The sequence below is a fragment of the Zootoca vivipara genome, chromosome 2 (assembly GCF_963506605.1).
Source record: "Zootoca vivipara chromosome 2, rZooViv1.1, whole genome shotgun sequence".
NCBI lineage: Eukaryota > Metazoa > Chordata > Lepidosauria > Squamata > Lacertidae > Zootoca > Zootoca vivipara.
In genome coordinates this window covers 7,735,367-7,757,487 of record NC_083277.1, presented here as the reverse complement: position 1 = coordinate 7,757,487, position 22,121 = coordinate 7,735,367, and the positions used below count along the sequence as shown (strand labels likewise).

Here is a 22,121-nt window from a genome sequence, read left to right as displayed (position 1 = left end):
GGAGTGAAGCAGGCTTTTGAGTATCTGGGGGACATTTCGGGGGAAACACCTGGTTTGACACGTGTATCGCTAACGCTGGAAATGTGCCTTGCTGGAAATACCTTAAGTTCAGGGTGGTTTCACTACTGTTTCCAACTGTTGATTTCTGCTAATAAAAAGAGGCTCTGCAGCAGCTTGCTGGCTTGCTCCTGCCCAGCTCACATGCATTCAACTCCCATGCCGTCCTCTGTTATTTCTACAAATACCTAACCCATATTCTTTTATAAATTCGATATTATTACCCTAATGCTAATATAAATATGAATAGTCTATTACATTTTGTAGAATTTTGTTCCAAATAGTGTCTTATTTATCCAAGCAGAGTCTACGGCTGTGAGCATTCTGTTCGTAGGTTGCAAGTGTAATCATATCATTCATCCACTGATTTGTTATTTCTTATTACAGATTAAAGGAGATCATGTCTTTACTCTTTCTGTTCAACAATATCAGCCTCTTGACTACCATTAGAGCCCGTAAAATCCATTTTTGTTAACTTCCATATAGTAGGTATATAGTTCAGAAGATGGTCTGAAGCTCAACATCAAAAAAACCAAGATCATGGCCACTGGTCCCATCACCTCCTGGCAAATAGAAGGGGAAGAAATGGAGGCAGTGAGAGATTTTATTTTCTTGGGCTCCTTGATCACTGCAGATGGTGACGAAATTAAAAGACGCCTGCTTATTGGGAGAAAAGCAATGACAAACCTAGACAGCATCTTTAAAAAGCAGAGACATCACCTTGCCGACAAAGGTCCGTATAGTTAAAGCTATGGCTTTCCCAGTAGTGATGTATGGAAGTGAGAGCTGGACCATAAAGAAGGCTGATAGCCGAAGAATTTATGCTTTTGAATTACGGTGCTGGAGGAGACTCTTGAGAGACCCATGAACTGCAAGAAGGTCAAACCTATCCATTCTGAAGGAAATCAGCCCTGAGTGCTCACTGGAAGGACAGATCCTGAAGCTGAGGCTCCAATACTTTGGCCACCTCATGAGAAGAGAAGACTCCTTGGAAAAGACCCTGATGTTGGGAAAGATGGAGGGCACAAGGAGAAGGGGGCGACAGAGGACGAGGTGGTTGGACAGTGTTCTCGAAGCTACGAACATGAGTTTGACCAAACTGTGGGAGGCAGTGCAAGACAGGAGTGCCTGGCGTGCTCTGGTCCATGGGGTCACGAAGAGTCGGACACGACTAAACGACTAAACAACAAGTTCAGAAGAATATTCTCTGCTGAATTTTTAACGTGGGGTTCCCCCCCCCAACAGTCCTAGTCATACAATCCTGCACTGCAGGATCGTTTGTTGAGGGTGGTGGGAACTGTAGTTTTGCGAGGAGCAAACTACAATTCCCGGGATTCCTGGGCAGGCGGAGCAGCGGGGGAATGTGCTGTAAACGCGTGGTGGTGTGTACAAAAGGAAAACAACCGTGCAAGAATATTCACGCGTTTCTGAGTGGCAAGGGAATCTTTCGCAATTCCCATCAGCAAGAGGCAGGCACCTGTAAGGATCAACTGAGAGCGGAGGAGCGTCGATCTCCTGGGCACGACCCATTCATTCAAAACCAAATAAATAAATAAATAAATGCAAAAGAGACCAGGATGTGAACCTAGCATGACACAGCCCCCTTCCTGGTCTGGCTCCACCCTTGCCCGGAAGCTGCCTTTGAAAATGCATGCATGGTCCACCCCCCAACACCCCCCAAATCCTCCAGCAATATAAAGATTTAGGGTACCCCATCTGCATTGAGGAAGGATCTGGAGCGATCTGGTGAGTTGAAGGAGAGCTGGCTGGGAGGGAGCCACTGATCCAAGGGGAATCGTCGCGTTGTCAAAAAGAGCTTAAGAATGAGGAGTAATTATTATAACACCACTGAAAAGCAAGGAGGGTGGAACATAAGAAGCCGCCTTAGAGGGAGTCTGTCTAGCTCAGTGCTGCCGACACTGGCTGGCAGCGGCTCTCCTGGATTTCAGAATTGGGAACTGGAGATGCTGGGGATCGCACTTGAGACTTCCCGCTGAGGATTCTGGCCCCATCGCTTAATAATTTCCCCCACCCTGCCTGGCTGTTCTAGCAATTGTAATGTGCTGGGCTAGATGTCGTATGATTTTTAATCCAGTTTTTAATCACTCCTCTTATTTCTTACACATTGCATTTTATTGCATTGCCGTTTGGATTCCATAGGATCCCGATTCTAACCCCGCAGAAGAAATAAAGCAATAAGAAATAAAATTGGGGTGGGGAGGAGGGAGAAGAGTATTGAATGCAATGCAAAGCTGCAGACCACCTGGATGAGGCTTGTCCCCAGACCGCAGAAAAAGCACTCCTGCACCAGAGTCCAAAAACTATAGAGCCCATTCAGTTCAATGGACATGCTCTGAGCATGGCAAAGATTGCATGCTACCCGATAGGATTTGCTTCTGAGTAAGTGTGGGTCCATCCAGTTCCTTAAATTGCATTTAAGCAGCACAGGAGGGATTTTGGCTGCACTTTCTAAGGCCCCATCAGCTCTATACATCATAGCTTAGCACAAAGAATCCTGGGAATTGTAGTTTTTAAAGGGTGCTGCTGACAGTTGTTCGGAAACCCCTATCCCCCCCCCCCCGAACTACAATTCCCAGAGTTTCCTAGGAAGAGGAATTGATTATTAAACCACTCTGGGAATTGTAATTCTGCGAAGGAAATAGGGGTCTCTTCACAACCCTCAGCACCCTTAGCAAACTACAGCTCCCAGGGTTCTTTGGGCCGAAGCCAGGACTGTTTAAAGTTCTGTGATACTGCTTTAAATGTAAACTTCAGACGAGGCCAACGATATTTCAATAACACCCACCCCAGCCCGAATATTCCCACCATGGGTCATGGAGGCAATGCCCTTACAGTGAGACAAAGGGACTACCTTTGACGTGCCTCTATAATTCCAAATTGCATTTATGTATTACATTTATTTTATTTCTTAAAAGTATATCCTGCCCTTATTATTATTATTATTATTAATTGGATTTATATACTGCCCTATACCCCGCGGGCTCAGGGCGGTTCACAGAATAAAATCAATATATAAAACCACAAAATACATACTAATAATAAAAACAACAACCCAATAGCCCCCTCTTCCCAAAGGAGCATATACGTGAGGGGGGGAACGTATTGCTTCAAATTTGCATGTATTACATAATTTACATATTCTCTGCATATACAGTGGTACCTCGCAAGCCGAATGCCTCCCACAACGAAAAACTCGCAAGACGAAAGCATTTTCGATGTTTTTGGTGACTCGCAAGGCGAAGTTTTCTATGGCCGCACTTCGCAAGACAAATGCTTTTTTGGGTTTGTTTGTGGGGTTTTTTGTTTGTTTGTTTTGCCGTGGCAAACCGCGCTTCGCAAGACGAAATTATCGCAAGACGAAGCGACTCACGGAACGAATTACTTTCGTCTTGCGAGGCACCACTGTATTTAGCATAGGTGGCCATTATTTCTAGGAACGGTGCAGGGGTGGGGAACCTCAGACCAGGAGGGCAAAGGTGGCCCTCCAAGCTTCGCTTTCCAGCTCTTTAATGTCTCCCCAGCTCTCACCCCTCATTGCCCTGCCTCATACCCTCCCTGAGTGGTTTTTGCCTGACCAGACTCATGCCTCTCGCCTGTTTGGATGGAGAGGGGTGTGTGTAGGTACGAGGGCAAAATCTGACCATACGAGGGCAAAATCTACATTTGCTGCTCCACCCCTGATGCCTCTTGGGTCTGCTCAACACTCGCATGTGGCCCTTGGAAAGTTGCCCAGAAAGGAATGCGGCCCCCGACTTGAAATAGGGACTCCTGTGTCACGTGACTTGGGATCATTCACTCTCCCATCCTCTTCTTCTCCCCCCGCCCAGGAAGGAAGCTCAACGTGACTATATTTAGAATCTGTGCTTGCCCTTCCTTCTAGAATTCCTTCCCTGCGGCTCCCTCTTTGTGAGATCAGCCCGGAATGAAAATGGAGGAGGAGCAAGACCTGGCGGGCAAGGGGACGAGGAGGAACGACCCCTGGGCACTCCAGCCCGAGACCGTCGGGGAATTCCTTCCGAGGACGCTGGGAGAAGAGATTAAGCAGGAACCGGACGAGGGGTCCCTGCAGCAGTGGGAGGCCCAGTGGCAAGAGTTCCTGAAGACGGTGGAATCCCCTCCGCCGGGATGGGTGTCCCCGAACTTGCCAGAAGAGGCCTGGGACGACACGAAGGGCTTCCTGGCCTCCTTCGAGCAAGTGGCCAAAGCCTGCCGCTGGCCCAAGGAAGAGTGGGCAGCCCGGCTCCTGCCGGCCCTCAGCGGGGAAGCCGAGCGAGCCTTTGGCAACTTGGAGGCGGCGGACAGAGAGGATTATGGGAAAGTGAAGGCAGCCATCTTGCGAGGGGATGTCACGTGGCGGGAGGAGCAGCGCCAGCGCTTCCGGCGCTTCCGCTACCAGGAGGCTGAGGGTCCTGGAGGGGCTCACAGTCGCCTCCGGGAGCTCAGCCAGCAGTGGCTGAGAGTCGAGAGCCACACCAAGGAGGAGATCTTGGAGCTGCTGATCCTGGAGCAGTTCCTGGCCATCCTGCCTCCAGAGATGCAGAGCTGGGTCAGGCCGCGCGGGCCGGAGACCTGCTCCCAGGCGGTGGCCCTGGCAGACGACTTCCTGCTGAGGCTGCGGGGAGCCAAGAAGCCGTCAAAGCAGGTGAAGCATGTTTGCTGCCGGGCTTGCGGTGCAGCGACGAAACCGCGGGCCAATTTAGCAAAGCTAAGCAGGGTCCGGTGCGGTTTCAAATTGGATGGGGAACCGCACGTTTAGAATTCCTGCATTGCAGGGGGTCGGACAAGATGACCCTTGAGGTCCCTTCCAACTCCATGATGGAGCAGGGGTTGAGAAGGGAAGCTGCTGGCCATGGTATATTATTATTATTATTATTATTATTATTATTATTATTATTATTATTATTATTAAGGTCCTGAGCTATGTTAGTGACTGATTTGTTTTTGAGAAGGAGTGATGAAGGAGCAGCCATGTACTGGTTGTGAAAGAGGATTAGGACAATCCTTTTAGCTTTTCTCTGAATGGGTTTCCCTCTGCTGTTACAGGCAGCATTTGAGGAGACAGATACAAGCCGGGCCTTGTCTGATATCGAGCAGAAGCAACTGTGTGTGGAGGCAAAGCAGGAAGATGACAACAGGGAGGCAAGCCTGTTGGGTAAGGAGGGGAGGGTTTCTGGAACCTTCTGGAATGTTCTGGAACATTCTTAACATCAGACCCCTGACTCTTCCCAGACCACATGCCCCTCTACCTGAGGTCACACCTGTCGTCGTCGTCATCATCATCATCATAATCATTATCATCATCATCATCATTATTTTTTGAATTTATATACCGCCCTATACCCGAAGGTCTCAGGGTGGTTCACAAAGAAGCCACTAGCCCAGGGGTCAGCACACTTTTTCAGCAGGGGTCCGGTCCACTGTCCCTCAGACCTTGTGGGGGGCTACACTATTTTTTGGGGGGGTGGGGGATGAACGAATTCCTATGCCCCACAAATAACCCAGATATGCATTTTAAATAAAAGGACACATTCTACTCCTGTAAAAATACTAGGCGGGCCCCACAAATAACCCAGAAATGCATTTTGAATAAAAGCACACATTTTGCTCATGTAAAAACATGCTGATTCCCGGAATGTCTGTGGGCCGGATTTAGAAGGCGATTGGGCCAGATCCGGCCCCCGGGCCTTAGTTTGCCTATCCATGCACTATCCTGGCTCCACACCTTCCTTGAATATCTTTGCCTACAATTCCCACAATTCCCTGAGAGGAGGCATCGGGTTGTTGTTTTGAATACTTAAATGTATTTTATTCCATCATACATATGATATGCACACACAAACGTAAAAAAAATACGGAAATATCAGAAAGTGGGCCATGTGTTCCTTCTCTTAATCTGCCAGCAAAATTGGAAGGTGTGGGAAGACGTTTGTGAGCAGAAACATTAAGAGGTCCATTATTTCCCTTTTTGGTAGTGCCAAAGAATCCTGGAGGCTAGCTGTTATTGGTGGAAATGATATTGTACGCACAATATTAAAATGTTCCACATCTTCCAGGCCTCAGAAACCCATTATATTGTGGGTTATATTTTCTGCCATCTCCTGGTTCCATACATTTTTATACACCAGAGATATCATTCTCCAGGCCTCCAGAATCTTCCGTTTTTGTGCTCTGCCAACAGCCACGTTGCCAATTCCTTAGGTTGCAGTCTTTATATTTTTAGAAGTGGAAGCTGCAAGGTCATTTGTCCAGTAATTTAATTCCTTAAAGTAACATATATCTCCTGATACACATTGGACCAGAATTTTTTTACCAGTGGGCACTCGTAAAATAAGTGGGGAAAAATATTCCTCATGCTCAACATCTCCACCAGCAAAGATATGTCATTCTTGAAGGAATTGATTGTTAAACCACTCTGGGAATTGTAGCTCCGTGAGGGGAATAGGGGGTCACCTGTCAACTCTCAGCAGCCTCAACAAACTACATTTCCCACAATTCTTTGGTATAGTACTGCTTTAAATGTATAATACAGATTAGGGCCTCTGAGTCAGCCCTAACCAAACCTCAGAGGAGCAGAGCAACATTTATTTGTTTTATTGCATTGCATTTATAGCCCCATGGAGCCCAAGATGGCATAATTTAATCCCCACAAGTTGAGAGGCAGTGACTGGCTCAAGGTCTCCCAGTTAGCTTCATGACCCAAGTAGGGATTTGAACTCTGGTTTCCCAGGTCCTAGTCCAGAAGTTTATCCACTACACCATGCTGGCTTATGTGGTAGGGCAACATTTTCTCAACATCTTTGAGGTCCCCACGTTCCTCACCCCTGCTTTAGAAGACCGGTTTGAGAGATTTAGTTTTCTCTATTGGGTCCTTTATTGAGTCCCTCCTCTTAATTTCAACAGGCGGTGAGTGGAAAAGCAAGAACGAAGGGGAGCTGTGTGGGAATTTCTCAGGAAGAGCCAAGTGTGAAGAGCTGAAAGAGAATTTCTGGAGCCAAGAGAGACCTGCGTCCCTCCCTCGCCTGGGTGGAGACTTCCACGAAACCCTGGTCCAAAAGGAAAACCAAACAGAAAAAAGAGGGAACGGGTGTCCCAGTGATCACTGGGGAATCCACATAGAGGAGAAACAAAATAAAACCACCATATTTGGGAGGGACTTTATTGAGAGCAGACAGCTTACCAAATGTGCAACTCTCCAGAAGGAGGAAAACTCATATATATGTCTGGATGGTGGAGAGAGTTTCAGTCACGGTTCAGATCTTAGATCACATCAAGATGCCCCCAGAGGTGACGAACGGTATAAATGCTCGGACACAAACAAGAGCGTCTGTGATCAGTCCGACCTTCCTAAACATCCGAGAATCCCCAAAGGGGAGAAGCAGTATAAATGCTTGGAGTGTGGGAAGTGCTTCGGTCGGAGCGCGCACCTAACTTCACACCAGATAATCCACACCGGGGAGAAACCGTACCAGTGCCTGGAGTGTGGGAAGAGCTTCGTACAGAGCGCCCACCTGGCTTCGCACCAGATAATCCACACCGGGGAGAAGCCCTACCAGTGCCTGGAGTGTGGGAAGAGCTTCAACAAGAGCACAAACTTCCTCAGGCACCAGAAGCTCCACAAAGGGGAGAAGCCGCACCGGTGTGCGGACTGCAGCAAGAGTTTCTCTGACAAGCCCAGCCTCATCCAGCACCAGCGAGTCCACACCGGCGAGAAGCCCTACACGTGCTTGGAGTGCGGGAAGAGTTTCAGCCACAGGGGGAGCCTTAGCGCACATCAGAGAATGCACACAGGGGAGAGGCCGTATACGTGCTCCGACTGTGGCAAGAGCTTCCGTGACCAGTCGAGCCTTATTAGGCACAAGAGGATCCACACCGGGGAGAAACCGTATACGTGCTCCGAGTGCGGGAAAAGCTTCAGCCAGAGCACCAACCTGACTCTACATCAGAGAATCCACGCAGAAGGGAAGATGCCCTCTGAACCTGCCCACATGCTTAACACGGGAATGGCCGTATTAGTATTTTCCACGAATCCTGCCAATGGTCTGGTGGCATCATAGAAGTCAACACGGTTATTGTGACATGTTAATATGCCACGGACTAGAATTCCCTTAATCCCATGTATGTTATTAGGACAACAAATGGATCTGTTCCCTTCAGAGCCACACCCACCCTGGGTTTCTGAAGCTAGGAAGGTAGTTAGAAGCAACAGAGTCTTAACAGTAGTTGTTTTTATGTTCTCTCTGGAACTTTTCCCGTTGTTTGTTGGTGCGTTTTGGTAGGATGGCGTGAATCACTTCATGGTAAGTTAATTTTAAGTAAGCAGAATAAAATAATAAAACTGTGTAACTATTTGGAGTGAAAAGGGTTCTGGTCAAAGCACGCCTCTGAAATTCGCACGAAAGTAACCACGTAGGGAAAATGAGCGAGATCTGCAACAAAGCGTTACGTCGTGGAGTGCCTCCTGTTCAGGGTGCCAGCCTGCCAGCCATGCCCTTTTGAAATATACTCCGTTCTAACCCTCTCCGACAGTCAACATTCTTTTTTTATTTTGTTTCGACTATGTCAGACCAACACAGCTACCTACCTGTAACAGTCAACATGCTGTGGTCCTTGAGCATTCCCAGTTTTCATTGGGATGTTTTGGGTCATCTTCTCCCCCCCCCCCCAGTTAAGAGATTTTTCTCCTCTAAATATACTTTGCACTTCTGCAGAACTTGGGATTCCCTGAGCTTGCTTGTGTCTCCCTGTTGTGTGGTGAACCTTTGGCCCTCCGGATGTTGCTGTTTGGCTGCAGAACAGATTCCCCTCATGAGGTGGTGGACTTCCTTGGAAGTTTCTAAGCAGAGGTTGGATGGTCATCCATCATGGATGATCTAGTTGAGATTCCTGCATTGCAGGGGCTGGACTAGATGACCCCCCCTTTCCTTCCAACTCTGCAATTCTAGGAGCAGAGCGGGTGACAAATGTTCATAAGAAGTGGCCTTAGGTAAAGGGACCATTAGGTCCAGTTGTGACCGACTCTGGGGTTGCGGCACTCATCTTGTGTTATTGGCCGAGGGAGCCGACATACAGCTTCCAGGTCATGTGCCCAGCATGACAAAGCCGCTTCTGGCGAACCAGAGCAGCACACAGAAACGCCGTTTACCTTCCCGCTGTAGCGGTCCCTATTTATCTACTTGCACTTTGACGTGCTTTCAAACTGCTAGGTTGGCAGGAGCTGGGACCAAGCAACGGGAGCTCACCCCAGCTCGAACCACCGACCTTCTGATTGGCAAGCCCTAGGCTCTGTGGTTTAACCCACAGCGCCACCTTAATCCAGGCCTATTTCTCAATTGAGCCTAGGACTACCGCCTCTAGAGTAACAATGGAAGCTGGTCCATGAGAGCCACCACTGCCCCACCAACCTCAGTCTGCCCACAACTAGCGCACAAAAACCTGTCATCCTGTCCAGAAGGAGGCCCTGGCTGTCCCCTTCCTTTTCCTCACTCAGTGCTGCTCCTTAAGGAACTCAACAGGGAAGCAGAAAATGGAGAGAAAACTGGAATTAGGTGCCATTGCCTCTGGTGCCACCTACTGCAATGCGCTCTACATGGGGCTACCTTTGAAGGTGACCCGGAAACTACAGTTAATCCAGAATGCGGCAGCTAGACTGGTGACTGGGAGTGGCCGCCAGGACCATATAACACCAGTCCTGAAAGACCTACATTGGCTCCCAGTACGTTTCCGAGCACAATCCAAAGTGTTGGTGCTGACCAGGGCCGGCCCTACGGCCAGGCTGGGTGGCACAGGGCACCACGGCGCCGGTCCACCGCACAGCTGCGCCCATGGCAACCGCGCTGTGCCTGCCCACCCGCCGCGCAGCAGCGCCTGTGGCAGCCAAGCTGCGCGCGGCGCCCACCCGCCCACTGCGCTGGGAAACGGGGCAGGAGGGCGCCGGAGGGATCCGGCGCACCACGGCGCCAGGGGCGCTTAAGACGGCCCTGGTGCTGACCTTGAAAGCCCTAAACAGCCTCAGCCCAGTATACCTGAAAGAGCATTTCCACCCCCATCGTTCAGCCTGGACACTGAGGTCCAGCTCCGAGGGCCTTCTGGCGGTTCCCTCACTGAGAGAAGCCAAGTTACAGGGAACCAGGCAGAGGGCCGTCTCCCTGTGGAACGCCCTCCCATCAGATGTCAAGGAAATAAATACCGTGTTTCCCACATTTTAAGACACCGTCTTATATTTATTTTACTCAAGAAAATAAGCCTATGGCTTATTTTCGGGGGGTGTTGGTTTTTTTATTAAGCAATCTATTTTTTATTAAGCAATCTTGGTTTTTTTAAAAAAAACCAATCCTTCCATGCGGAAGGAGAGTACCGAGCCAGCAGCAGCAACGCTGGCCGCTGCAATAGGAGGCAGGCGCCTGGAACCAGCGATTGCTGCAGCCCCAACAAAGCGCGCAGCAGCGCCACTCGGTTCAAGGCAGTGGGACCCAGCAGTGTCATCCTCGTCCTCCCACTGCTGTTGCTGCTGCTAGCCCCTGGGGGCCGCGGAGGCGGCTGGGCAGCGACAGCTGGAGCCCAGCTGGGCAGCAGGAGGAGGACGGAGGCAGGCGCCCAAAAGCGGCGACGAGGCTGGCTGGCTGGCGGAGGAGGTGGTGGAGGTGGAAAAAGGGAGGCGGGTGGAGCCACCGCTGCAGCCCTTGTGGGAGCCGCCTGGCCGGCTGCTGGCTGGAGGGGTGCATACCCGAGCGGGAGCCGCCGTTGCCGTTGCCGGAGGAGGAGGAGCCTCCCGCTGCCGTTGCTACGCCGGAGGAGGAGGAGGAGGGAGGCGCATCGCGGCCAGGCGCACACAAGGAAGGCCGGCCAAAGGGAGCCCGCAGCCGCTCAACAGCACCTTGGCTCCGCTGGGCTTAGCTTCTCTGCCTTGCAGCCGGCTGTGGCTGCCGCTGCCGCTGCCTATTGTCACGGGAGAGGCAGGGAGCGAGCAAAAGAGGGCGCGTGCTGGCCCAGAAGGAGGAGAAAAGGTGCAGACGGGGAGAGATGGGCGCCCCAAAGCGCCCTGACCATTGGATGTATTCGCTGCCTCCCAGGGTCGAAAAGGAAAGCACCAGTAGCCCCAATAGGAAAGACAGGCCTGCTCCAGAGGGGCAGGAAGAGGCTTCCCCCCCCCTCTCCCTGTGCGCTCAGCAGGCGGTGGAGAAATCAGCTGAGAGGCGCGTTTCCCCCCCACGCCTGTCGCTGGTTCGCTGGCTCCCTGAGCACACAGGAGGGGCTGAGGCGGTGACAGGAACAATGGTGGCTTACTTTCGGGGTACGTCTTACTTATCTTACTTCTAGAAAAACCCTCCCATGGCTTACTTTCTGACTACGTATTAAAAAAGGGGAAACACGGTAACTATCTGACTTTTAGAAGACATCTGAAGGCAGCCCTGTTTAGGGAAATGTTTAGGGGTGTTTTTAATGTTTTATCGCTTTATTATTATTATTACGGGAGCTGCCCAGAGTGGCTGGGGAGGCCCAGCCAGATGGGTGGGGTATAAATAATGAATTATTATTATTATTATTATTATTATTATTATTATTATTAATTACTACTACTACTACTACTACTACTACTGTTGGGGTCCCTGTTTTCCATCCTATACACCCCAAAGGACACCAATCACCCTGGCTGAGAAGTGGCATTCTGCTGCAGAACTTGTGTCTCTGGGTGGCCACATTCATCCCATATGCTTAAAGCGCCATGATACCACTTTAAAGAGTCATGGCTCCGCCCCCCCAATAATTATGGGAGCTGTATGCTAAGGGTGCTGAGAATTGTGAGGAGTCCCCAAAGTGCTTCAATTATTCATTCCTCTCCCCAGGGAACTCTTGGAATTGTAGCTCTGTGTGGGGAACAGGAGGTCTTTCCCAGGCACCCCCAAACTCGACCCTCCAGATGTTTTGGGACTACAGTTCCCATCATTCCTTCCCACTGATCCTGTTAGCTAGGGATGATGGGAATTATAGTCCCAAAACATCTGGAGGGCTGAGTTTGGGGGGTGCCTGGTCTTTCCTAACAACTCCCAGCGCCCCTAACAAACCACATCTCCCAGAATTCTTTGTGGGCAGCCATGTTAATGTGGTATCTCAGCACTTTAAGGAGCGTATGGGGTGGTACCTCTGGTGGGGGGGGCATGTCCATCTTTGGTCCCCACCTGCACTCAGAGCTCACCTGTGACTCCTAGAAGCCATCAGCATGCGACAGCAGCCAGCCACGATCCCAGGAAATGGCTTCAACTGGCTGGCTAAATCTAGTAAGGGCAGCCGAAGGGTCTCAAACCCTCAGTGAGTTACGGATGTAAAGACAGACTGTGGCAGATGGAGCAGGTGAGATCAGCAGTGAGTCTCACTGTCAAGAAGATGGTTTCTGCATGTGCTGCAGGTAGCCCATCTAGGAGAAGGAAAACTCTGATCCTAAACCTCTGCTGCCTCACAGGATGCCTTCAGGAATAGAAAAGGCTAAGGAGTCACTGTAACGAAATAACCCTAGGATGGTCTATTTGGTCTCGGCCTGGATGTATAAGGGTTAATGCATCTCTTGAGTTACATCACATGCTTGTGGGGGCAGGGAGGAGAAAACGGCAGTTAGTGACAGTTGACAGTTGGGAGAGAGAGGGAGATGAAGCAGGAGTGGGTGAGGGTGGAATAGGTTTATAGAGTAGGTGAGGAATGGGTGAGGTTTGAAGTTATATGTTTAACAAGAACAGTTCCATTGAAACCACATGCTTGTACACATGAACCTTGAATGCAACCGTTAAGTTCATAAGACATTAAATGTTAAATTAAAGTTCCATCCGTACTATCGTCTATGTGACCATTCCAGCAGAGGTATCGAGTGCTCATCTGGTGGGGATACTCATTAAGATCTAGATCAAGGGAAGGAATAGTACCACTGTATTCTGCTCTGGTCAGACCTCACCTGGAGCACTGTGTCCAGTTCTGGGCACCACAATTCAAGAAGGATACTGACAAGCTGGAACGTGTCCAGAAGAGGGCAACCAAAATGGTCAAAGGCCTGGAAACGATGCCTTATGAGGAACGGCTTAGGGAGCTGGGTATGTTTAGCCTGGAGAAGAGAAGGTTAAGGGGTGATATGATAGCCCTGTTTAAATATATGAAAGGATGTCATATGGAGGAGGGAGAAATATTGTTTTCTGCTGCTCCAGAGAAGCGGACACGGAGCAATGGATTCAAAGTACAAGAAAGAAGATTCCACCTAAACAATAGGAAGAACTTCCTGACAGTAAGCAGGAAACACCACCAAAGCATTCCTGACAGATGGCTGTCAAGCCTCCGCTTAAAGACCTCCAAAGAAGAAGACTCCACCACACTCCTTGGTAGCAAATTCCAATGCCAAACAGCTCTTACTGTCAGGAAGTTCTTAGATAGCTTTAAGAGATAGATAGCTTAGATAGCTTTAAGAGAGGATTAGACAAATACCTGGAGGACAAGGGCTATTGATGGCAACTAGCCATGAAGACTGAGCTCTACCTCCACAGCCGGAGGCCATAATGCTTGCTGGAAACTGCAGGAAGGGAGAGAGATGTCAGCAACTGTAGTCAGAACACTGCCAAGCACAGCTTCACTATCATGAGGACTAGCAACGAAAAACCAAAACGAAAAAGAAACTTTGATTCACAGGGAGATGCACGTATTCCCCCAGTATTCTTCGTTCTTATGTAGTGCGCACGGTGACATTTGCAATACATTGGCTTGATCCAGCAGAAAAATCTTCTTAAGATGCTGGGGATTGAATGCAGATCCTTTGAAAAACTGCCGAGCTCCCTCCTTCCTGCGGTTTGGAGCCTCACAGCCCTGACGGGGCTTTCCTCCAAAGGGTTAAGCTGACAGAGCTGTTGCTTTCCTAGAAAGAGCAGGAAAGGGATGCTAAGGAGCATTGAGGGAGGGGGGTGGGAAAAGGAGGGTGTTGTCACTGCACCCCTGGCCTCCTTTGCAGCTGCAGGAGAGAGTGGAGGGCAGGAAAAAACCCTGAATTTTGGAAGGTGCATGGACAGCTGACCGGGTAAAAACGATGGGGAGAAGCTAGTTCTAATAAAGGGGGTGGGAAGCAGAAAAGGGGAGGGCCCCCCCAAGGACCCCCAAACTCATCACACATCCCATTCCCTTCTTTTTTTATTCCCAGTGTAAGGGGCCTCCTTTTCTGCTCAGCTGCTCCCTGATTTGACAAGCGAAGAAGACCCAAGGGGGTGGATCCTCCAGGCAGTGTTTATTTCTCTTAGGGCGGCGGCGGGGGGGGGGGCTGCTTTGTTTCAGCACACGAGGTGCCACCCTTTCGCAGCTGCCTCCTAGGGGCCACTGACAAGTGTGGTGGGCAGGACCAGAGGGAAAGTAGATGTGATTTTTTTAAAGCTTTGTGTATAAGGGGAGGGGTGGTACTTCTGGTGGGGGGCATGCCATGCTCCTGGGGCAGTTTGCCCACCTTTGGTCCCCAACCTGCACTCAGATCTCTCTTCTGTGGCTCCTAGAAGCTGTCAGCATGAAACAGCAGCTGCAATCCTCGGAAGCATATTTGACTGGCTGACTAAACCAAGGGAGGGTAGCCAGTGGGTCTCAAACCCTCAGTGAGTTAGGGACTTACCCACCTGCGAAGACAGGCTCAGGGGGATCGAGCAGATGGGACCAATAATAGGATCAACAGTTAAGAAGGCGATTTCTGCACATGCTGAGGGAAGTGAAGGGCAGCTGGGCCTCCTACACCTGGGAAGGCAGCCCATCTACAAGAAAGAAAGCTCTGATCCTAAACCTCTGCTGCCTTGCGGGAAATATTTGTGTAGGGAGCAAACCCTACACAAATCCAGAGTGGAGTCCCTAAGGCGGCTGGATGGCGCCTTGTTTGCCTCCTTCCAAGCGGGTGCCAAACATATTGCTCTGCTTTCCTTTGGAGCACATCAGTGAGGCCGAGAGACGGGTCTTGTCGTCTAGGCAGCCCAGGATCTCCAGACATGCTGTCCAGGCTTGCACCCCGGGGAGGTCACTTCGGTGCTGCTAACGTAGCGGTTTGACCTCACCCACGGAGGCGCACTCCATTGTCTCTCGAGACAGATGGATGCCAACCAGCTGCAGTTGCTCATCCTAACCTACCTCTGTTGTGGGGATAAAACAAAGAGAGGGGGAAGTTCATAAGCCACCTTGCTTCTTCCTGACTCTTAAAGAGTTCTGGGATCCAATGAAGACGACCTTATGTCAGGCCCTGACAGTTCACTTTGTGCTCGTTCTCCTTTTCCTTTCTCGTTGATCTCTTCCCCCATTTTTTGTAGGTCAACGCACCTCTTTAGCGTGAGGGATGAAAATGGAGGAGCAAGAACTTGCAGGTCCCACGTCAGCGGAAGGAAAAGGAAAAGCCCTTCACGTCCTCCAGTCTAGGGGTGTCGGGGAATCCCTGCAGAGGAGACCCTCGGGAGCTGTGAAGCAGGAACCGGCCGAGGACTCCCTCCATCACTGGGAAGCCCAGTGGCGGGAGTTCCTGAGGACGGTGGAGACCCCCAAAGAAGTGTGCTGGGCATCCCCTCCACCACCAGAAGAGCCCAGCCCCTGGGACGACACCAAGGCCTTCCTGGCCTCCTTCGAGCAAGTGGCCGAAGCCTGCCGGTGGCCTACGGTGGAGTGGGCGGCCCACCTCCTGCCAGCCATCAGCGGAGAGGCCGAGCGGGCCTTTATTGGCTTGGAGGCCAGAGACAGGGAGGATTATGGGAAAGTGAAGGCGGCCATCTTGCGAGGGGATGCCATGAAGCGGGAGAAGAACCGGCAGCGCTTCCGGCGCTTCTGCTACCAAGAGGCCGAGGAGCCGAGAGGGGCTTACAGGCGGCTCCAGGAACTCTGCCGCCGGTGGTTGAGATTTGAAAGGCACTCCAAGGAGCAGATCCTGGAGCTGCTGATCCTGGAGCAGTTCCTGGCTATTCTGCCGCCAGAGATCCAGGGCTGGGTGAGGGAATGTGGCCCAGAGACCTGCTGCCAAGCTGTCACCCTGGCGGAGGATTTCCTGCTGAGACAGCAAGAGGCCGAGAGGCAGGTAAACCAGGTGAGGCCACTTGGCAGGGTTTGTTGCCAGGTTGGAGATGAGACATATTGAAGTTAGTGGTGTTGAAAGTGCCACAGCACAGCCGGGTGAGGCACAAACTCACAACCTCAGAAAGCTAGCATGGCGTAGGGGTTAGAGTGTTGGACTAGGACCTAGGAGACCAGGGTTCAAATCCCCACTCGGCCATGATGAAGTTTGCTGGGTAACCTTTAAAATTCCTAATAGAAAAGCCTCTGGTTATTTTAAACATTTTCTTCAATTCATTATATATCATTTCCCAGAATGCTTTTATTACCTTCCACGTCCACCACATAAAAGAATCATAGAATCATAGAGTTGGAAGAGACCATGAGGGCCATCCAGTCCAACCCCCTGCCAAGCAGGAAACACCATCAAAACATTCTTGACATATGCCTGTCAAGCCTCTGCTTAAAGACCTCCAAAGAAGGAGACTCCACCACACTCCTTGGCAGCCAATTCCACTGCCGAACAGCTCTTACTGTCAGGAAGTTCTTTCTAATGTTTAGGCGGAATCTTCTTGTAGCTTGAATCCATTGCTCCGTGTCCGCTTCTCTGGAGCAGCAGAAAACAACCTTTCTCCCTCCTCTATATGACATCCTTTTATATATTTGAACATGGCTATCATATCACCCCTTAACCTTCTATTCTCCAGGCTAAACATACCCAGCTCCCTAAGCCGTTCCTCATAAGGCATTGTTTCCAGGCCTTTGGCCATTTTGGTTGCCCTCCTCTGGACATGTTCCAGCTTGCCAGTATCCTTCTGACAGAAAAGGTGCCTTCTTTTTCTTCACATTTCCAACAGATATTTGTACCTGATATTTGCTAACTTACCTGTTAAATACCAACAGTACATCATTTTCATATAATATTTCTTCAACATACAGCATACCGTAAATTAATGGCAAGTTCGCTTGGGCCAGTCACTGTCTCTCACCCTAACCTACCCCATGGGGTTGTTGTGGGGGTTAAATGAGATGGGGAAGAGCCATGCACGCATAGCTGCCAATCTCCCGTTTTTCGTGGGAAACCCCAGTATTTTAAACTGTTTCCCGCTGGCAGCCCGGATTGGAAAAAATCCCGTAAATCCCCCAGATTTCAGTACCTGCCAGGGAGGCTCCTTCTGCGCATGGCATGTCTGGGCATGCGCAGAACCGATTTTGGGTGCTCTGCCCATGTCTGGGCACCGGAAATTGGGCAGAGCAGCACCGGAAGTCGCTTCTGAGCATTTAGAAGCGACTTCCGGTGCCGCTCTGCCCATTTCTGGGCACCAGAAATCGGGCAGCGCCGGCACCGTAAGTTGCTTCTACGCACATGCGTAGAAGCGACTTCCGGTGCCGGCACTGCTGATCCCGGATTTTTCTAACCTGGAGTTGGAAGGTATGCATGCACGCCACCTCGAGCCCCTTGGAGGAAAAGGTGCAATAAATAAAAACCATAAATTATAAGTACAAGTACTCCATTAGGTTTTTCTCTTTAAGGAGTTCTATTTTCTAGGGAAACTCAATCCTAATTTGTCCTTCAGGAATTTTTTTTTTTGGGGGGGCCAATAATTAACCCCTTATTACCTTCCTGACCCTGTTGCTTGCTTGTTTTTATTTAAGCCATTTATATGCTGCTTAAATGCAGCAGTCTCTAAGTGGCTTTCTAATATACATTACAGGAAATGTAAACCTCAGTTAAAAGTATAAAATCAGACTTAAACTGCCTGCTGGAATTAAATAAAATGTCTTCAGGGAGCACTGGAAGTTCAACAGGGAATATGTGTTGACGGTAGTCTGTCCCCATCAACAGCCTGCATTTTACACCAGCTGGAGCCTCCAGACCAGGCCCAAGAATGTCCCCACATAGAACACATTGAAATAATTGCGTCTGGAGGCTATCAACGCTTGGATCACTGTGGTCAGACTACCCCTGTCCAAGAACGGCTGCAGTTGGCTTCCTGAAAAAGGCACTGCTGGCCACCGAGGCCACCTCAGCTTCCAGTTCTCTAAATGATCGGGGATGATGGGACTTTTAGTCTAGCAAAAACCAGAGGTTCACAGGTTCCTCATCCCTGATATAGGAGACTGAGAGGAGATGAGATAGCCACCTTCAAACATCTGAAGGGCTGCTCCATGGAAGATGGAGCAAGCTTGTTTTATCCTGCCCCGGAGGGTAGGACCCGAACCAATGGGTTCAAGTTAAAAGGAAGGAGATTCCAACGAAACATCAAGAATAACTTTCGGACAGTAAGAGCTGTTTGACAGTGAAACGGGCTCCCTCGGGAGGTTGTGGACTCTCCTTCCTTGGAGATTTTTAACAGAGGTTGGGTGGCCACCTGTCATGGATGCTTTAGCTGAGTTTCCTGCATTGCGTGGGGTTGGAGTCCCTTCCAACTCTATGATCGCAAAAAGGTTCTTCTCTGCTGTTTCAGGTGGTCTTTGAGAAGGCAGCTCTGAGTTCCTCTGAGGCAGGCCAGGCCCCATCTGAGGTCGAGCAGAGGCAGCTGTGCAGGGAGGCCAAGCAAGAATATGACGACGACATTGATGAGGAAGAGGCCAGCCTGCTGGGTAAGGAGGGACAAGCCTTGCTTGCGCCCAAGTTCGTCAGCACTCTGTAGGTGCTCCATTGGCTGACCTCTGCATTGCAGGGGGCTGGGCTAGAAGCTACAACAGGCAGAAAATTCATAAAGTGGTCAGCCAAGACCTGATCTTCAAGTGGTTCACAGGACAAGACGTCTGGGGAGTCGCCCCTAGATGTTGCTGGGCTATAACTCCCACCAGACCTGACCATTGGCTGTGCTTGCTGGGCGCTGTAGTTCACCAGCATCAGGAGGGCTGCAGTTTTTCCATTCCTCACCTATTTGCTAATGATCACCTCTGCTAATTAGAGTCTCTTGGTTTGGGCTCTTGCTAGTTCTTTGCCTTTATCCCAGCAGGAGCTGTGTGGGACGGCGAGATCGAGGTGGAGCCAGACGCAGCATCTTCAGAAACACTTCTGCATCAGGAGGTGGAAGAGCACTCTGAAGATCGAGGCAGGCCAAACAGGCAGCCGAGAAGGAATCTGAATGAGAAGAGGAGGAATAAGTCCGTCGCCATTCAGGTTGGCAACTTTCACGAATTCCTCAGCCAGCAGAAGGGAAAGAGGCCAAACAAGTGCCTTGTGTGCGGCAAAAGCTTCAGTTGCAAATCGAGCCTGAAGGCCCATCAGAGAGTCCACACGGGCGAGAAACCATACAAGTGCTCTGAGTGCGGAAAGAGCTTCATCCAAGTGTCAAACCTTACTGCACACAAAAGAACCCACACAGGGGAGAAGCCCTACACCTGCTCGGAGTGCGGGAAGAGCTTCAGCCGGAGCGACCACCTGACTTTACACCAGAGGACACACACGGGGGAGAAGCCATACATGTGTGCCGAGTGCGGGAAGAGCTTCAGTCAGAGCACGGACCTCACCTCACACCAGAGAATCCACACCGGAGAGAAGCCTTACAAATGCTTGGAGTGCGGGAAGAATTTCAGCCGGAGTTACCGCCTCACTATCCACCAGAGGATGCACACAGGGGAGAAGCCGTATAAATGCCTGGAGTGTGGCAAGAGCTTCAGTCGGAGCGACCATCTCACTTCGCATAAGAAAATGCACCCGGGGGAGAAATCATAAAAACGAAGCTTTTCCTACACATAGAACAGTCACGACTATCCTGTCTGAGAACCCTCTCACAGTGGAGAAACTGTATAAATGCTCAGAGTTTAGCAAAAAAAACCACCACCCTGTAACAGTGGAACCTTGGTTTTCGAATGTAATCCGTTCCGGAAGACCGTTCGACTTCCGAAACGTTTGAAAACCAAGGCACAAAGGCTGGCCTGCAATTTCAATGGAGAAAATTTTAAAAAAACCTCAGCAGAAGCCGTTCAACTTCCGAGGCGTGTTCAAAAACAGAAGCAATTACTTCCGGGTTTTCGGCATTTGAAAACTGAAACGTTCAGCTTCTGAGATGCTCGAAAACCGAGGTTCCACTGTACTTTAAATAAAGTCTGGCGATGTGTCTTAGAAGTTGGATGGTGTGTGTGGGGGAGAGTTGTTTCAAAAATTGGAATCAAAGCAGAACAGATCCTGAGGACAGGAAAAATTTGAAAATACCCTGCCAATTCTCCAGCAAGCAATTAAATTGCCAAAGCAGGCAGTATTCCAGCTGCTTTTCAGATATATACTGTAAAGGTTTTGTGTCAGCCGTCACCTTATGTAAAAACTACATAAAAAGAGTTTTCCTTTATTTTATTTTTAAACATAATGTGCTGTTATATTCACCTCGTATTTATCTAAGCAGGCAGCAAACTCTCCTTTACAGATCTTTCTCCTCTGGATAGATTTGCATGCTGATATGTTAACGAGTTCAGGGTTGTTTTCAAGCAACAACAACAATAAACAATGTTAAAACATTTCTCGGAGGAGGTTGTGCTTTGTGGGAGCGATTCCCAGAGGCAGTAATGTCTCTGAGTACCAGTCGCTAGAAACTACAGGAGGGGAGATTTGCTGCTACACTCAGGTCCTGCTTCCAGGCTTGCCATCAGGTCATCTGCTCAGCCCCTGTAGGAAAAGGATGCTGGACTAGATGGGCCCTTGACCTGACCCAGCTGCCATGCGCTTATGCTCTTATATGTGTTATGTGAGCTGGTTTCAGGTGGCCTGCAGCAGTATCTGTGCATATGTGGTTGAAGCCAGGACGTGACATGTTCCATCACATTTCCAAACATTAATAATAATAATAATAATGTTATTATTTATACCCCATCCATCTAGATGGGTTTCCTCTGGGCGGCTCCCAACAGAATATTAAAAACAGGGTAAAACACCAAACATTAAAAAATTCCCTAACCTAAACAGTTACAGGTAGGTAGCTGTGTTGGTCTGACATAGTCGGGGGGGGGGATATGCTTCCAGTAGCACCTTAGAGACCACCTAAGTTTGTCATAGGTTTGAGCTTTCGTGTGCATGCACACTTCTTCAGATATCTGAGGAAGTGTGCATGTACACGGAAGCTCATACCTATGACAAACTTAGGTGGTCTCTAAGGTGCTACTGGAAGCAATCCCCCCGCCCTAAACAGGGCTGCCTTCAGATGTCTTCTAAAAGTCAGATAGTTGTTTAGAATCATAGAATCATAGAGTTGGAAGAGACCACAAGGGCCATCCAGTCCAACCCCCTGCCAAGCAGGAAAAACCATCAAAGCATTCTTGACATATGCCTGTCAAACCTCTGCTTAAAGACCTCCAAAGAAGGAGACTCCACCACACTCCTTGGTATCAAATTCCACTGCCAAACAGCTCTTACTGTCTTCAATCCAGACCAAAAATACTGTATCAAAAAATATCAGCAACTAGGGTTGAAGCTCTGGGGCTGGCTGGAGGCTGGAGGATAAGCAGCAAAGCAACCCCCACTGTGCCCTCAGACTCTATGGGGCTCCCTCCGCCCTCACTGACGTCCTTTTTGGACTCCGGGGAAGGTCTCCTCTACAGCTCCCTGCCACCATTTCCGGGTTTGAATTGAATAGTTTTGTTTCCCGACGCCATATAGTGTACAAGGTCATGCATGAGTCAAACACACATACCGTATTTTTTTGGGGGGGGGGAGGAATGCCTGTACTGACTTTGGAGGAAAGGGCCAAACTGTTGGCAATCAGTTTCAGTTTGAAGAACTCCCATCCTTCACATCATGGACTTTTTGTGCGGGCAAAAGTTGGCAAGTTGCATTTTCTGATCAAAGCACACATTCTGTGAATTTCATTTATTTATTTCTTACAACAGAGATGGGGAATTGCAGACCCAAAGGCCAAATGCAGGCCCTCTGCCAACCTGTTGAGCCGTGAACTTTTTATGTGAACCAAGAAGGTCTTGACACACTGGTAGGTGGAGGGTTATTGGTTTATTTTTGTTTTATTATGTACTGTGTATTTCGTGTTCTCATTTTGTATTTTTATGTTGATCTT

The 22,121-nt window shown here is 49.7% G+C and overlaps 2 protein-coding genes across 3 annotated transcripts; both read left to right on the top strand.

The window, feature by feature from the left end:
• Positions 1–1,587: 1,587 nt before the first annotated feature.
• LOC118081196 (zinc finger protein ZFP2) lies at positions 1,588–20,973 on the top strand. 2 transcript variants are annotated; one of them, XM_035107505.2, is made up of 5 exons: positions 1,588–1,803; positions 3,959–4,720; positions 5,122–5,230; positions 6,979–8,030; positions 19,274–20,973. In XM_035107505.2, the coding sequence occupies exons 2-5, from the start codon at positions 4,001–4,003 to the stop codon at positions 19,793–19,795; spliced, it is 2,403 nt and encodes an 800-aa protein (XP_034963396.2). In that variant the 5' UTR covers positions 1,588–1,803; positions 3,959–4,000; the 3' UTR covers positions 19,796–20,973. The 2 variants fall into 2 exon arrangements, with proteins under 2 accessions (XP_034963396.2, XP_034963394.2); XM_035107503.2 differs by lacking the exon at positions 19,274–20,973 and having other exon boundaries at positions 3,906–4,720; positions 6,979–9,062.
• Positions 13,768–19,186, top strand: LOC118081352 (zinc finger and SCAN domain-containing protein 32-like). Its single transcript, XM_035107836.2, has 3 exons — positions 13,768–14,122; positions 15,378–16,138; positions 18,573–19,186. The coding sequence occupies exons 2-3, from the start codon at positions 15,404–15,406 to the stop codon at positions 18,756–18,758; spliced, it is 921 nt and encodes a 306-aa protein (XP_034963727.2). The 5' UTR covers positions 13,768–14,122; positions 15,378–15,403; the 3' UTR covers positions 18,759–19,186.
• Positions 20,974–22,121: the final 1,148 nt, after the last annotated feature.